At 34.9% G+C, this 17,264-nt stretch overlaps 1 protein-coding gene across 2 annotated transcripts in view; it reads left to right on the forward strand.

The window, feature by feature from the left end:
- Positions 1-1,457: 1,457 nt before the first annotated feature.
- LOC110022760 (protein cornichon homolog 4-like) overlaps positions 1,458-17,264 on the forward strand; it is a 31,835-nt gene continuing 16,028 nt past the window's right edge. For both annotated transcript variants that reach the window (XM_020721852.1, XM_020721851.1), the window contains exon 1: positions 1,458-1,758. In XM_020721852.1, the coding sequence (XP_020577511.1) occupies positions 1,684-1,758 (75 nt within the window). In that variant the 5' untranslated portion in view covers positions 1,458-1,683. The remainder of the gene's footprint in view (positions 1,759-17,264) is intronic.

A 17,264-nucleotide genomic window follows, 5' to 3' on the forward strand; every position in this document is an offset into this window, starting at 1 on the left:
TTCTCTCTCATTGTTCCTCTCACGCGTCCAATGCTCTATACCTTTGATGTAATCCACAAGATATTTTTGGATCCAACAAATATGATACTGCTTTAATAGAAAAATGGCTTATTCATGAAACATGACTACCAAACACAATATAAAACTACTTTGCCCCCATCTTACTTCACCATTAAATCCTTTTTTTATCCAACTAGACAAACACATTTTAATGAAAGAAAGGCAAAATTGTTAATAAAGAAAGTAAGATGTCTCAAAGTACACAGAGGAGTTCTGAATTGTTAAACTTTAGTACTAATAAGAAATGCAAAAAACAACTAGTCAAAGTGGCTGAGATAATTTCACGAGAAGAATAATTGAGGCATATTCCTCCAAATAAGCAAATGACAAGATATTTGACAAATTACATGCATTATGATATATATAAAAATAAAATTTTGTTTCATATGCTAATTTTTGTCAGTCTTATGATGATATTATGATAAATTTAAAATTTTAGAATTAAATGGATACAAATTTAAATGAGCCTTAAAAAGCTCAATATCGATTCAATCTAAAAGACCAATAAGCAATTTTAATAGTATTTTAAATTTGCCTAAAACTTAATAAAAACTAATAGGGTGGAAATTTATAGAGGTGCAAGCAAACCAAAGTTTGAGCGAGTTCAGACTAAGTTTACATTTAACTCATTAAAACATATTATTGTTTATGCTCGACTTATTTATATAATGAGCTAAAAAAAATATTCGTGTTTGACTCATTTGCTTAATGAGCCGAACACGAGCAATTCACGAACAACAGGCAGTTATAATAGCCCTAATCATGACGCAGTAAGATGTTAAGTGCAGGTGCTAGATTTAAATCTTATTATTTATATTAAAATATCAATTTAATATATATTTATTCAATTTTTTAATTTATATTTTTAATTGATTGTGATGGTTTGCAAGTCATTTAAAATAGGGGATTTTACATACCACGGCTCTTGCAAAGCTTATTACAGGCAGCGGCCCCGAAACGTGAAAAAATATTACATCAGTACTACGTATCTAGAAGTAACGTGCGTGACCAATGAAATCATGCTACGACACCCCGTGCGACAGAGAAAAGAAACAACGCAGTAACACGGGGAATATTCCCTCCCACGTTATTGATGTGTTATTCATGTGTTATTGTGTGTTATTGATATGTTATTGATGTGTTATTGTGTTATTATACAATCAAGCATATTCACAGGATAAAATAATATATGAATAACACATAATAACACTTAAATAACACGATAAATATTCTCGATAGAGAAAAAACAGCGCAGTAACACGGCAGAATATTCTCTCCCGTGTTATTCATATGTTATTGTGTGTTATTGATGTGTTATTTATGTATTATTGATGTGTTATTGTGTCATTATAATACGAGGAATATTTACATGACACAATAACATGGGGCAGGCACGTTAGTGTAGTACTGATGTAATATTTTTTGCCGAAACAGCGAACGAGCTCCGTGCTCGCGTAGATCATCTCAGCATCTTCCTCCTCTTCCCCAGGCAACAAGACTTTTCTTTCTCTCTCCACCCCTTCTCATCCGTGGATTAGATCCCGCGAAGGTGAACAGAGAAGAATCCAAAACCGGAGATCAGTAAACATCAGACTTTTTCCTCTATAGGACGGATTCAGGGCTATGGAGGGGACAGTCATTGTCTGGCTCAGCGCTTTCTTTCTCCTCATTGCTCTGCTTATTCTTGTAATCTATCAGGTAATCTTGGGGAAACCCTATCACCGGAAATGCGGTTGTTTGCAGAGATAGTGCCTATAAACAAAATTTTCTACTCATACTGATTTCGTAATCATCTCGAGCAATCTCCAACACAAATTAGTTGCTTATTGCATGTCTTTAAACAATATATTTCCTTTCTCTGAGGTTTTAAATCCGTTAAAATTTTTTTTTTTGAACTTTTTGTATATTAAGGCGCAACCATGCTCCGAGGTATGAGTTTCTTCTATTATTTTAGTTGGTTCCTTTGAGGATCTGATAGCTATGCTCAAATTACTTTGTTATGAACTAAAGGACACCGTTCAAATCTGGAAATTAGTATTTTTCTCATGCAAAAGGTCCACACCATGTGCACTTTGTCTATGGCTAAGCGCTTTAGTTACAAACATTTGTGAGAATGGAGCTTCTTTACAATGTTTTTCTTGCCTCAATCATCTGCATGTATAGAGAATATTGAATTTTTATTAATTGTCTAATCATCATTCACGACCAAGCAAGTACTCTTTCTAGAATTATATGATTTGTGGCTTAAATAAATCTTCTTCATGGCCGGGGAATTCAAATGAGTTCATCACTCCTAATGCATATATTCACCTCATTAATTGTTTTATCTTATTCATTAGCAACCTTTGCCAACCTTCCCATTCATGCATATAAAAAACAATCATTGTGTTTTGGCTATGAGAGCGTTACAATAAACTTGCTACGGATTTAACAATTGGTAAGCTTCGTGCATGGAATTACACTTTCTACCTCTAATAATTGATTTAAAATATCTGTTCATATCCATTTTTGGGCAAAGTTGTAATCATTTTGTTGCATCCAATGCTTTCTAAATGCAACTCATTGGAGACCTTTCTCCATATCCACTAATATTTCAAAATGTCTTTTGAAAGAAAAATATATAATTTCTTCGAGAAAATAAACTAATGTCAGATTGGTCAAAACATTGTACATGACATTAGTTGAATGACATGTATAATCCAATGCTTCAACATCTTCATCAACAATTTTTTACATATTTGTCACATTGGTTGAGTCAGTTAGAATCAATAAATTATCTAAAATAAGTTTGTACTCAGGCAATTACTCAAAAAGTTTATCATTTCTGGGGCAAGATCATCAACCGTCAATCAAAAAAGAACTTTCATACTTTGAACATTCTATTTTATGAGGCTACAACGTTTATTACGGGCATTGTACTTCTGTTTTCAATTAAAAAACCCACATTATATGATAGCCCTATTATTTTATTCCGTGACCATATTGTCTGAAAACCCTAACTACATGTAAAAAGTAACCAATTTCATCACTAAAAGATTTTCTCACATCATGCATGATACTGAATTCATAGATGAACTCATCCATTTGGTCCAACCACCAATTTCCTTGTTGCAACTATAATTGTGTATGTCTTTTCCCTATTAGCGATTATCACGATGGTGGTCATGAAAGTTAAATTTTAGCCAACTTGCGCTAGAATGTTTTTCTTTGATAAAAAACCAGTCCAAAGCCATTCGTTGCATGGATGACTCCATTTATATTTCTTTATATGGATGCCTCCGTTTAGATTAAAAGAGACGTGGCCATATATTCTCTTTTGAAAGCTTGTTAATCAATTTCGATCTGTTATCATTTTTATGATTGGATATAATTTTTTGTACCATCAATTTGCTAAATTTGGCTTCGAGGCCACCCTTGATGTAGATGAGAGCACGCAACCATAAAGAGTAAAATCTATGTAAGCAAATGGTAGAATGAGTAATGTCTATTAGGTACTAATGCAGGAAATAAAAGCATGGCATAAAATTAGTAAAGTGCTCTCTACATAACATGAAACTTAATGCAAGTTATTAGGTACTTAACATGAAACTTATTACATAACATGAAACTTAATGTCTATTAGGTACTAATGCAGGAAATAAAAGCATGACATAAAATTAGTAAAGTGCTCTCTACATAACATGAAACTTAATGCAAGCTCTAAGCTCTTTATGTAAATGAGGCCACGCAACCATGAAGACTAAGATTCATATAAGAGAAAACACTATGTCTAAAATTTTCTTAGCTCTATGCTGATATTAAAAAAATGACGTATTATTTCGCCCATTTATAATCCTAATCTTTTAATTTCAAAATCTGTTTTTATCTATACTAATAAAAAGTTGCTCATTCTCCCGCCAATATTAAATCTATATCTTAGATTCATTTGAGTAAAAATTAATTCCAATGTTTGTATAGAATTCTAAGATGTATAGTTAAAGCATAAATTTGTTAGCTGGAGCCCGATAGGAAACCGCTCCCGCCTATGCTTCTCGCTCCCGCCTCTCTGTTCTTGATCGCGAAAGGTCGTGACCGCGACCCTGCAGTTTCATGAACTGCTCCTGCCTCCTGGTTCGCGAAACGCCGCCTCCCTTCACGTCGCCCTGTTCCTTTAAGTCGCGAACAGGTGGATGGTTGAGGGTGTGCGTGTGGTTCGAGCGAGAGGAGTATCACTCTCCAAAACTTCTTCTTCGGCAGGCTGACTCGCGACTGAAGGAATAAGATGAAAGAAATCGCATGGTCTCTCATTCATATTTAGTTTACGACACGACCTTTTTGGTGTTCTTCTTCGGGCTTACTCGGGATAGAGGAAGAGAAGTGCAAACAGTAGTTCCTTGCGGCAGAAGGAAGAAGAAAGAAGAAGAAGAATATTGTTCTTTCTTGGCTTATTCTTGGTTGCTTCTGGCAAAAAAGAAATTTGATTTATTTCTCTTATAAGTTTATCTTCTTTGGTGTTTCTTAGTGCAGAGAGAGAAGTAGAGAGAGCAACAAAGTGAGAGATTCCTCTTGTAAGTCGAGACGATTGACTGGTGTATATTCTTTAAGTAGTAAAATCCTCAGCAACTCCATGAACGTAGAAAATTTGTCAAACCACGTAAATCTGTGTGTTCCGCTGTGTTACTGTTTTATGGTGTGAATTTTCTCGTTCTATTTTTTTGCTTCATCAAAGATCGTTCTTCTATTTTTCTACATACCACAACAACTGATATCAGAGCTTTATTCGGATTTCAGAAAGATGATGACTACAGATGAACTGAATGTTTCAGGGATTGAGAAGTTTGATGACACGGATTTTAGTTATTGGAGAATGCAGATAGAGGATTACCTCTATGTGAAGAAACTTCATCTTCTGTTATTAAGGAAAAGACTTGAAATAATGGATGAGGCTTAATGAAATTTGTTGGATAGATGAGTTCTGGGGGTTATTCGATTGACCCTATCGAGGTCCGTTGCACACGACGTCGTCAAGGAAAGGACGACTGTAGATTTCATGACAGCCTTATCAGGTATGTATGAAAAGTCATCGACGAATAAAAAAATGTATTTGATGAATACGTTATTCAACTTTAAGATGACGGAATGTGTTTCTATTGCTCAACATCTGAATGATTTCAATATTATCACAAATCAATTGTCATCTGTTGAAATTGATTTTGATGATGAGATGCGTGCGCTGATATTGTTTGCATCATTGCCAAATAGTTGGGAAGTCATGATGATGACAATTAGCAGTTCTGCAGGTAAATCTAAACTGAAATGTGATGATATTCGTGATTTGATTTTGGATGAGGAAGTGCACATGAAAGATTCTGACGAGATCTCAGGTAAGAGTTTGACATTGAATGTTGATTTCAGAGGGAGATCACAAGACAGAAACTCAAATAGAGGGAGATTAAAATCAAAGTTGGTCAGCAGACAATCTGCTGGAATTGTGAGAAACTGCAGAAATCCTAAAAAGATAGAGAATGATAGCGCAAATGTGGTATCTGAAGAAGTACAAGATGCACTATTGCTGACATTTCATAGTTCTGTTGATGATGAAAGTAAAGAAGAGAGTGAGTCTGTGACACCCATTTTTATTGTTCTACAGATAGATGGTGGAGAACCATAGAGCTATGAAAAAATCTTGCAAGATAAAAGTTTGAGCAAGTGAGAGCTGACAGAACATCCACCAGGGAATAAGACATTACACAATAAGTGAGTGTACCGGGTGAAGACTGAGCGTGATGACAGTAAGATGTATAAGGCTAGACTTGTTGAAAAAGACTTTCAGCAGAGGCATGATAATGCCCATGTAGTGGGAGTTGTAAGCAGAGACAAGAGTAATCTATGAAATAGCATGAAGGTGCAAGACTATGTGGACCCTGTTGATATGTTGACTAAGGATGTTACTTTTGAGAAATTGAAGTTGTGCGCAGCTTCAGTTGGTCTTCTGGTGTGAATACAAAGGGCATTGAGTCGCAGAGGTGGAAGATTCATGTTTGAAGAAAAGGGTAACGCGTCAGTAAAGGATATCAGTTCGAGGAAGATGACGTTGTAGCCAGTGTATCGGTCTCAAAGTGAGAGATTTGTTAGCTGAAGCCCGATAGGAAACTACTCTCGCCCATGCTTCCCGCTCCCGTCTCATTGTTCCCGATTGCGAAAGGTCGCGATCACGACCCTGCAGTTTCACGAATTGCTCCCGACTCCTGGTTCGCGAAACGCCGCCTCCCTTCATGTCGCCCTGTTCCTTTAAGTCGCGAACAGATGGATGGTTGAGGGTGTGCGTGAGGTTCGAGCGAGAGAAGTATCGCTCTCCAAGTTTTTTTCTTCGGCGGGCTGGCTCGCGGCAGAAGGAAGAAGAAGAAAGGCATCGCACGGTCTCTCCTACAGATTTAATTTAAGACATGGCCTTTTTGGTGTTCTTCTTCGGGCTTCCTCGGGATAGAGGAAGAGAAGTGAAAATAGTAGTTCCTTGCAGCAGAACGAAGAAGAAAGAAGAAGAAGCTTGTTCTCCCTTGGCTTCTTCTTGGTGGCTTGTGACAGAAGAGAAATTAAGTTTATTTCTCTTGTAAGTTTATCATGTTCGGTGTATCTCGGTGTAGAGAGAGAAGAAGAAAGAACAACGAAGTGAGAGATTCATCTTGTAAGTTGACACGATCGATTGGTGTATATTCTTCAAGTAGTAAAAAGTAGTAAAATCCTCAAACTCCGTGGACATAGGCAATTTGCCGAACCACGTAAATCTGTGTGTTCCGCTGTGTTACTATTTTCTGGTGTGAATTTTCTCGTTCTATTTTTTCGCTTCATCAAAGATCGTTCTTCTATTTTTCTATATACAACAACGAAATTTACTTTTATGAATAGGCCATATATATATTAAATATACAAGGAGTTATGAGGATAACAAGAGTTAGTTCTTGATTTTGAATAGTCAACCTTGTATGATTTTGACATAGCTCTTCATTTAGAGTTATATTGCATCAATAAATCTCCATGAAACTTATAGTAATATGATTATTTTGAAATGATAAGTCTTGTTATTTAAGCATTAAAACTTCTTCAAATTCATTTCTTTGTTCCCTTGTTTATTTTTTAATAATTTTACTTTCCTAATTTTTATCACATTTTACTTGTAGTATTTCTAAATTATTTTGTAACTAAGGGGCCATTTGGTTGAGTGAATTAGTGGTGTACTGTAATTCTTTTGCGGAGATTTGAGAAAGTTATGTGTTTGACATGAAAATTTATAAATACAATATAAATTTTAAATTAATTTGAAGTTTACACTGTACTTCATTTTGAATGAATTTAGAATTCTGCAGATTTGGTCGAATTTGAATTATATCATGTCGCCCACTACCTGCAGCCGCCGCCCACTGCTCTCTGCCTCTGCTAGCCATCGCAGCTGCCACCTGCCTACCACCGCTGCCCCCGCCCTCCTATCATCGCCCGCGACTATTGCCGTAGCCCGTCGTCGCCGACGCCGCCACCATCCGCTCGCCTGCTGCCTCTCGCCACCTGCCTATACTCGCTCGTCTCCACCCCCTGCGGTCCGGCGTCAGCTGCTGCCTGTCGCCTGTTGTCGGCATCGGCGCACCGCCCTTTACCCAAGTAAATATATGGTTTTCAATATACTTCGAACAAAACAATAAAAAAATAAAGTCTTATGTTTATTTTACATTGAATCAAATAACTTGAAAATTTTTCAAATACATTGTAATTATAGTATTCAACAAACCTTTTATATTGCATTTTATTTTTAACAAATCAAACGGTCCCTAAAAGAAATTACTCATTAACTTTGAGAAATTTATCTATTTTCAATCTATTTTATTTTTAATGTTGCTTCTTCTCTTGTATAATCTAGCTTAAGACTTTTGAATGTGGTATGGTCGATTTTAGATGTATTGGTCTATTCACTATAATAATGATGTGTAAATGCGGTTGTGTGAGTATATTCACCTGAATCATTACATATTAACGTGTCATCAAGAAATTTTTTCATCATGCATGAATCTTGATGCATTTTGAACTAAAAATATTCCAAGTTCAAATTCAAGATCATTCGTGCCCCAATTTCAATAAATTTATAGTTAAATTTAGCGTTTTGACTAGACGACCCCAATGATTTCAAAAGTGATCTACTCTGAGTCTAAATGAGTCCAAATCAAATACTCAAAGTGTTATTGAAAGTTTTGGTGTATCAATTGGAACACTAAATGATCTCAAAGTTTGATATGCTTATGTCAAATTGAGTGACTCAATGAGATGAATCCAACTAATCCAAGATCACCTAATTTCAATGTCGTTAAGGCACCTTAATGTTGAAAAAAATATCCGTGATAAAAGGAATCAATGTGGATCATCTGATAGAGTGTTTTGAGATCTTAGCTATATTTATTGAAAGCCCCAGTCAAAAACTAAAAATAGACCTCTGTTCTTAACTTGAAAGTGGGTTGTTAAATTTACTTGAACACTCTCAAATATTATAAATAGACATCCATTCTTCGCTTAAAAGGGGGAAGATGAGAAGAGAGTGTATTGACTACTAAAACTTACCTCTTGAAGTCACAGCGGTTGCCGTCAGTCATCGAGATTACGATTGACAATAAATTTTGCCGCTAACCACCAAAGATCGTCATTGACTACCACCAGTAATTATTGCAGCCAAACTATTAATTGTGACTTATGCAGTCACCCACCTAATTTTGACTGTTGTAGCCAAACTATTATTATAAAATTGTGCTTGTCAGTTTTTGTAATTCAACATTCTCTAATTCAATGTATCTCTGTACTTTTAATTTTCTAATGGATTATTTTGATTGGGCCAGATCTTGTGATATTTTCTCTATATAGGATTTTTCACGTGAAAAATCTGATTGTTTCTTACATCTTTATTCGTGTAATCATGTGTGTGTGCTGAAATTTTATACTAAGCTAAGACATAAAATTTCTTAGTTGTTTAGAATTTTCTTGTACGCAACATATATAATTTTATTATCATTTATGATTCTTGTATATAGAGATTATTATTTAATTATTATTTATTATTGATACATTTGCAATATTTTAATTAAACTAATAGAACCAAATGCCTATTATTTTTACTCCAACTTTTTAGAAGTAAATAAATAAAAAATGAAAAGTAAAAAAATAAAGAAATCAAAATCCTGATTAATTTTGTATTTTCTTCCGTTCATTTTTAAAATTTGTCAATTTTGATCAACATAATGATATGCGTAACATGTTAGCTTGTGCTTGTTGGAGGCGTGCTCTCTTGCTGGCCATTTTGGAGACATCTTTTGATTGATGCCATAGCGTCTGTTAGGTTAGAGGTCTTGAGAAGTGATTGACGGTTGAATGAAATAACGGTGCTGTGGGATGAACCATTTAGTTTGGACGGATTATTTTTCTAATAAGGAGGAGAATGATACCCATCATCATAATCTAGCTTAGATTGCCTAGTTAGCAAATGGGAAACTACATATATTTAAGTAATTGATTATAGAAATGCTCAAGAGATTTTGTTCAGTCGACAAGGAGGTTAGCAATCATCAAATTGGTTGTGGCGTACTCTAAAATATTGATATTTTTCTTGCCTATGATCATATCTTCTATACTTCATATAATATGTAAACATGCATTTAGTTAACTATAACCGGCAAAAGGAGCAGCAGTTTTTGAGCAGTTCAATGACAGATTGTAATCTTAAGCATGTGGGTGGATCAGAGTAGGTGGCTGGCTGTAAGTTGGTTCCCCTCTGGTTGCAGTATGCTTAAGGCTGATTGCTGGTTGTAACAGCCCAAACTTGCATCCATTGAGATATTATCCACTTTGGCCTATTGGCCTCATGATTTAGTCCTATTGGTGTAACTTCCCAGGATGTCATCCATTATGAGAGTGCTCCCGTATGAGCACACTTAACCTTAGAGTTCCTGATGAAACTTCAACCGTTATATACCAAAACCTCCTTAATTCTCTTAAACCATAATCAACATATATTCATATATTCACACTGGTGCAATGTTTTGATATCATTTTCAATCAACCAAACTCTTATTTATCGAGATATTGTCTGCTTTGGCCTAATGGCCTCACAATTTTTCCCCAATATTGTAAATTCGCATGGGTCACCCTTCTTTTAACTTTGGAGTTCCTGGTGAAATTCCAACTGTTACACCAAAAGACGCCTAGATGTTTTAAGAGTTCAACTTTATTGTACTAGAGGGATTTAGAGTTTGCAGGTGGATTTAATTGCTGGAACATTGAATCTGCAGACAAGAGGAGTGGACGACAACGAGCAATTGAAAATTTGATTTTTGTAGGCAACAGCAGGTTGCAGGTGGGTTAACAGCGGGTTACTTCTTGTGCTGCTTGATTTCAGGAACTTGTAAGGAATGAGAAAACTGCTTGCATGCGTGCAGGAAAATAAAGATTGGATTGCCTGGGTCAACAAAAGAGGTAAATCAAATAAGCAACATATTGGTTTTAGGAGATATGCTTTTGTTTTAAGTTAGGAAAGAATTTTCTTTTGCGTGAAGGAAATATTTAAGTGTGGGAATACTTAATAAAATATGGTGATTGAAATCCCACGATTAAATCTTGCCCAGTAAGGAGCTTCATTTTGAAATATCTAAGTTATAAAAGATTTAATCAGTACGAATAAGAAAAAAAAAATGAAATCATGCTTTGGAGATCCTGAACTTTGCTTCAGAAACAAATCAAGCATGCTATCTTTCCATAGTGGGATTGAGGGAGGCAGCTGGTGGAGTCTATTCAAGGTCCATTATCCGCGGTTTAATGTTAATGGTGACTTAGTTGTAGCAGTTGGAGAGGAATAGGCCGCCACAGCCAGACTTAGAAGCAAAGGCAAGCAACATATTGTAACATGTAGCAAACAAGTTCGGTATGCCGCCTATAAATTAAAGGACCTCTCCAAAACTCGTAGACAAGAGGTCATCGAACTATCAAAAGTTGGGCAAACATGAAACAGTTGCTATGAGGACACTCTCTGCCTTCAAATTATGAACAAATATCATATTTTTAATATAAACGTTATGTTCAAGGAGGCCGGTTGGTCAACATCCATATAGAAATATTTTATGGGTTCGGTGCACGGAATAATTTCAATGAATCTAACAAAAAAATTGTAGCACGTTATCTTTGGGGACTAAAGGAATCTATACAGGATAAGCTGAAAATGATTGCTGTGTGGTATGCGTCACAAGCTGTAAACTATGCTTGCTAGGCAGAAATTTAGTTCAACAAGGCCTCGAGATTAGCTTCCTTCAGAATTGTAGCTGAACTGAACCAGACCAAACAAATAAAATGAATCATCATATTAAAATGAGCTCCCTTCAATCCCAATCTACTTTTAATAAACTTCCTGGCAATACCGCTACGATGACAAGTAAGATGGGCTTTAATCTTGAGAACCTATTTAATAAACCCCGACTCTCATTGTGCTTCTGGTGCTTCAATGAATGCCCAAATCATCATAAGTTACAATTAGGTGAAGGCGAAATGGACTTGAAAATTTTGTTGGATTCCCTAAAGTTTCAGAGGAATGTGAAGACTGTGACGAAGGTGGATTTCTCACTTGTGTTTTGGAGAAAACTTTGTCAACTACAAAACAATCACCGCCTTCTCATCGGCATGCCATATTTCGAACTAGAAGCACGATTGGGGAAAGTTCTGGGAACTTATTGTCGATAGCGTGGGTACTGAGAATGTCATTCCTCTTAAAGTGGTGAAGGCCTTGTAAAATCAGTTTCTTGTCATTGAATTATGCAAGGTAATCCTTTCTATAGGCAAAAAAACATTTGTTGAAGTTGCTTGTGATGTTATAGATATGACTGCATGTCACTTAATCTTTGGAAGGCCCTGGCAATTTGATTTGGTAGTTTAGTATTACAGCTGCACCGACATTTATTCTCTGGAATGGAAAGACAAGAAAATTATGTTGCTGCCATCTTCTCAGGTTAAACACACGAATGAAGAGAAGTCCGTATACTTAACTGCCATAGGATCCTAGTGGCTGACAGCTTCCAAATCTGAAAAATGAGCTGGCGCTTTGCTTGTTTCTAAATAGAACCCAAGTTCCCATGAATTATACCCATTGATTAAGCAACTCCATAAATATGCGGTCCTTGCTTCCTCTACATACACGTTGAACTCACACCTTTGAAAGCAACGCAACATCAAATTGACTTTGTTTTTGGATCTAACTCACCCAATCAGCCTCATTACAGGACGAATCCTAAAGAAAATCAGACCTTATAAGAAATTGTAGATGACTTATTGCAAAATTAATTAATACAACACAATCTAAGCCCTGCTCAGTACTCACATTGATTGTTCCAAAAAAAGACGCACCTGGTGCATGTATGTTGACAGAGAGCCATTAAAAAAGTTACTATGAAATTTATCTTTCACAATATATCATATAATTATTATTAAATTGTAAATAAAAAAATTAAAGATGGGAAATTTGAATATATTACGGATACAAAAGATCAAAGTAAGAAATAGAGAAGCTCATGAAAGGTTTTGGCAAAATTATCAATATTAAATCAAGATTGAAGAGAAGAAGCAAATTAAAGAAAGAAAAAATAATAAATTCAATATTCCGCAAGGTGAGTAACTGTAATTTTGTTTGTACTAATTATTGTTTTTGTAGGTATAAAGACAGTTTTAATTTTATTAGAATCATAATTAATTTGTTTAAATCATTGTAGCCCTTAATATTCTTGTTAAATGGTTAAATTTAATATTATCACGTATAACATTACATATTTTTCTACATTGTTCATAATTCATATATTATATTCATATTGAAAATATTAATGTATAATCAAATTAATTGAATTAAATCAAATGAAAGGAAGATTTAAGTCAATCAAGATTCACTTTTTTATTGTACTAGTTAGGGGAACCATTATACTGGTGCATCAAAATGAAAATGAAAATGAAAATGGTTATGCATTAACTGATACAAAACTGTAGAAGGTGCTCCTGAGAGGACTTTTTAAATGAAAATTTATTTAGAATGTTATAAATGCTCTAATAAAAGAAAATTACCTTTATTTAAAGGTTTTAATAAAATGGAAATTTAACTATTTTATCATTTTGGGTTCCATAAATATTTGAGTATATGCGTAAGAATTTAGTTCATAGTAGAACTAGAATCATTCATTAAATTGTTTTCAAACTCATTTTGTTGTTCAAATGTACCAACCAAACACCGGACTTTATACACTTTTATCGGTTCCTTGTTCTATTTGGGAAGACCTTAACACTGATTTTGTATTTTGACTTCCTTGCACTAGATGGGGTGTTGATTTGCTTATGGTTGTAGTTGATAAGTTCTATAAAATTGCTCATTTTATAACCTATAAAAGAACATGAGATGCTTTGAAAGTAGCCAAACTTTTCTTTAGGGAGGTTGTATGTTTATAGTGTTCTTCCTGGTGTCGCGTCAGGTCATGATGTCAAGTCCCAAGCTGACCGGTCAATCCATTCTAGAATTATGGAAACAATTGTATAATTGTTTGCATGAGACACCCTCTATCGTTCCAAACATAATGCCGCATGGCAGGCTTCCCCCTTTAGTTCTCCCACTTCCCTATGTAAACATATCCCTGGCAAAAACCTCTTCTTCTCTTGTTTAAAACCTTTGCTTCCGTCTCCAATGTAGTATGCTCCTCCCGACACGCAGGACATCCATTCCCATTGCCTTTTTCCGTTCTGCCTCCAACCAGAAACTCTCTATCACTTGTATTCTCACGCAACACCAAGCTGCAAGCATCCCTCTTCCACGCCGCTGTTGCTCCCTTCACCACACACAAACCAAAAATCCCTTTACCTTTCTCTTATTTTGTACAACAGAGAAGCACTCATATTCTTTCCTGTTTGCAACCAAACCTCCTCTCCTCGTGACTAATGGCGAGATCACAACACACAAAGGCCTCCAGAACTCCTATTCCTCCTTTGTTCGAACCTGCATTTCCCGTCGAAGCTTTGTTTGCTTCCCAATCTTCTCTTCTCTATTCTCACGATACCGCAACCCATTGAATCCCTCATCTTCCTCTCTGGTCGCATGCTGAAATTGAGCCTTGTCGATCAGTCCTTCCTCGTGATCCTCTCAGTTCGCCTCTCCAGTCTCCTGCTTCACTTCACTACTATTCACACAAAAAAGTTGTAGTCTTCATTTCTACCCTAAGCAAAGCGCCCCCTTTGTTACCCAATTCAATTACTCGAGCTCCTCTCTCTCAGTTTTAATCATTTATATCGAGCTTAACCCTAGTCCTACTCAATTGTTTGCCCAACTCGAGACCAAATAACCTCTTTTTGTTTATTTGAATATATTTATAATATAACATATATATTATATATATTATATAAAAATATATAAAAAATATATATTGTATTTTATCCGTTGATTTCGCGGATCGCCTTGTCGACATTGTCATCTCTTCGCGTGACAAGGTATAAAAAAGGGTAGGAGAAAATTTTTAAAAATACTTATACGAGTAGTTGTTATGGGATTTAAATATTGTTTAGGAAAAAAATATTAGAGAGTCGTCTTAGATGGTTTGGACATTAAACATCTGCCATCTCATGATCCTGGTTGGAGAGTAGATGTTTTAGATTCTACTCATGTTAAGAAAGATAGGTAGACCTAAAAAGACATGCATATTGTATAAATAATGATTTTAATATGTTAGAATTAAATAAAAATATGACATTTAATAGGGCGCAATCGAGAAAAAGGATTCATGTAGCCGATCCCACTTAGTGGGATAAAGGTTTGTTGTTGTTATTGTTGTAGGAAAAAATATTTACTCATTTGGGAAAATTTTATAAAAGCTTGCAAAATTAAGTATTCTTTCTAAGAAGCTTGAGTACCTATCCATGAAATTAAGAATCATCATGGAAAGTTAAGTACCTATTCAAAGAATTACATGCTTGCGTTTTATTTTTTGCAAATAAATTGAAGTCTTGTTGTGCCTTATAGACTAATGGTTAAAATATATTCTTTGCTCCCCAACCACAGTGTTTCACAATATTGACCAAGTGTCTTATAAATAGTTGGATAGACTGCAATTCTCCTAGTGCCTTCTAACAGAGGTAAACGTCGGGAGGTTGCTAAAAATTTTCTATGAATTTGGACTTGCAAATTATTTAAATGTGAATATGGACTTGCAAATAATTTAAAATGTTATTTTTTTTTTAATTTACAAAATTATTTAAAATTGTGCTTTAAAGATTAGATAATAAATCAAATTTATGCTTCTAGGGTTGAAAATATTATTCAAACTAGCATTTTGAAATTGAAAATAATCCAAACTTAAATTCTTAGGGTTGAAAATTGATTCAAATTTGGGCTTTTTAAAACTTAGGCTCTTATGATTGCAAAATGATTTAAATTTGAGCTTTTTAAACTTATGCTGTTAGGCTTGAAAATTGACTCAAACTTGGCCTTTTGAAATTAAAAAAAATAATTCAAGTTTACGGTTCTTGGACTTGTATCATTTGGATTTGTTAAAACTGACTTAAATATGAATATGAGCTAAGACTAAGATATAAATGCCATTTTTAAATGCTAAAATGAAGACTTAATACACTAATTTCATCACTAGATTTCCAATTTGAACTCACAGCCCAGAGGCGGTCTTTTGAAAAAAGGTAAAAAATATACCTTTTTTTGCACATCATTGAGATTAAATTAAGACAAGCTTTAAAGTTTTGAAGAATTTCATGAGCTTTGAAGTAGCTTTTAACTTAAATGCAATGCCTTGGGATTTTGTGCAAGTGCACTACATTCTTTTCAAGTGGCTGTACGAGCGCTTTAAAGTTATGTACATATATTTTAATAAGAAATAAGCATGATCACTATGTTTCATTAATATAAAGATTTGGATTTTCCTTTCAAAATATTTTCAAGCTCTTATGTCTCTCTCTTAAAACATGTGCAAGTAATTTTAAGTGTGTAATTAGAGTTTGCAAAAGCATCAAACATCATGTTAAATTTTAAAGGGCATTACCTCAAAAACATACACCCAAATGTGCTCCAACCAATATATAAACGACCCAAATCTTGGTTTGATAATGCTACGTGGGTTAGCTCAAAATTAATATTAATACACCCGCATGTGCTCCATTGAATTAACTAGTGTTTAAATTTTAAATGATTTGAGAATGCTGCACTGGTCAAGGTTGAATCTTCTCTCAAATAGTTTTTCTTTTGAGAAGCGTGCCAAATTCTTTCAAAATTTTTTTTTGATTGTTTTAAATTAAAGAACCCTTATGTTTTAAAAATCAAATTGAAGCTAACCAAGCTACACACTCGCAATCTGGTCGCTTTGTCTATAGAGCAAGGGTTGTTAAGTCTCATTGAACCAGTTCGATCTTTCTCCTCTTAAGGACTAGAGTTGAGGAGTCTAATAAGTTTTAATAATGTCCAAATAAAAATTATAAGTTCAAATCATCTCGTCCAATCCTCTTCATTTAGCTAATGTTGAGCTAAAATTTTCCCTTTAGACAAACATCCAACTTAGATCTACAAAGATCTCTTGGACGGCACAATCCAGGGTTGCTGACTGTGATTCTTCAGTTAGGTTTGGTCGACTATCTCTTCTGATTAAGTTGATCAGAGACCACAACGACCTGACAGGATGAAACCACGAGATCTTCATTGTTATCATTGTGATAAATTTTATAATTTAAAACCTAGATCTATTGCTACTATATATTTAATATTCAATGCAAAATGACTACCCTTAATCAAAAGTTCTCTCTTGTTATCACGAGGAGTAATTAATCATAAGTGCTTGCTCCTATGGGAAACCTCAAACCCCATTTCAAAAAGTTCTGACAAAATGAGGGCGAAATCTTTGGGCAGTGTTTTATTTACAATTTAGTCCGCCTTCTGAAAATTTAACCCATAGTACCAAATAAAAGCTCTCTCAATGATAAGTCTCTTGGGTGTTCAAATTTTCGGAGCTCACACTTACTGCATCTAATGAACAGTGCAAATGACTAATAGATGAACATGGGCTGAAAAAAGGTTTATGAAGTTGAGGGTTTTTGTTATGGTTCGACTTTGGATGGAATGATCTCTTGTAGGCTCTTGTTGCAAATTTCAGCTGCGAGAAATTGGATCTTTCCCTACAAGTAAATTG

The sequence above is a fragment of the Phalaenopsis equestris genome, unplaced genomic scaffold, assembly GCF_001263595.1.
Source record: "Phalaenopsis equestris unplaced genomic scaffold, ASM126359v1 Scaffold000202, whole genome shotgun sequence".
Classification (NCBI taxonomy): Eukaryota; Viridiplantae; Streptophyta; class Magnoliopsida; order Asparagales; family Orchidaceae; genus Phalaenopsis; species Phalaenopsis equestris.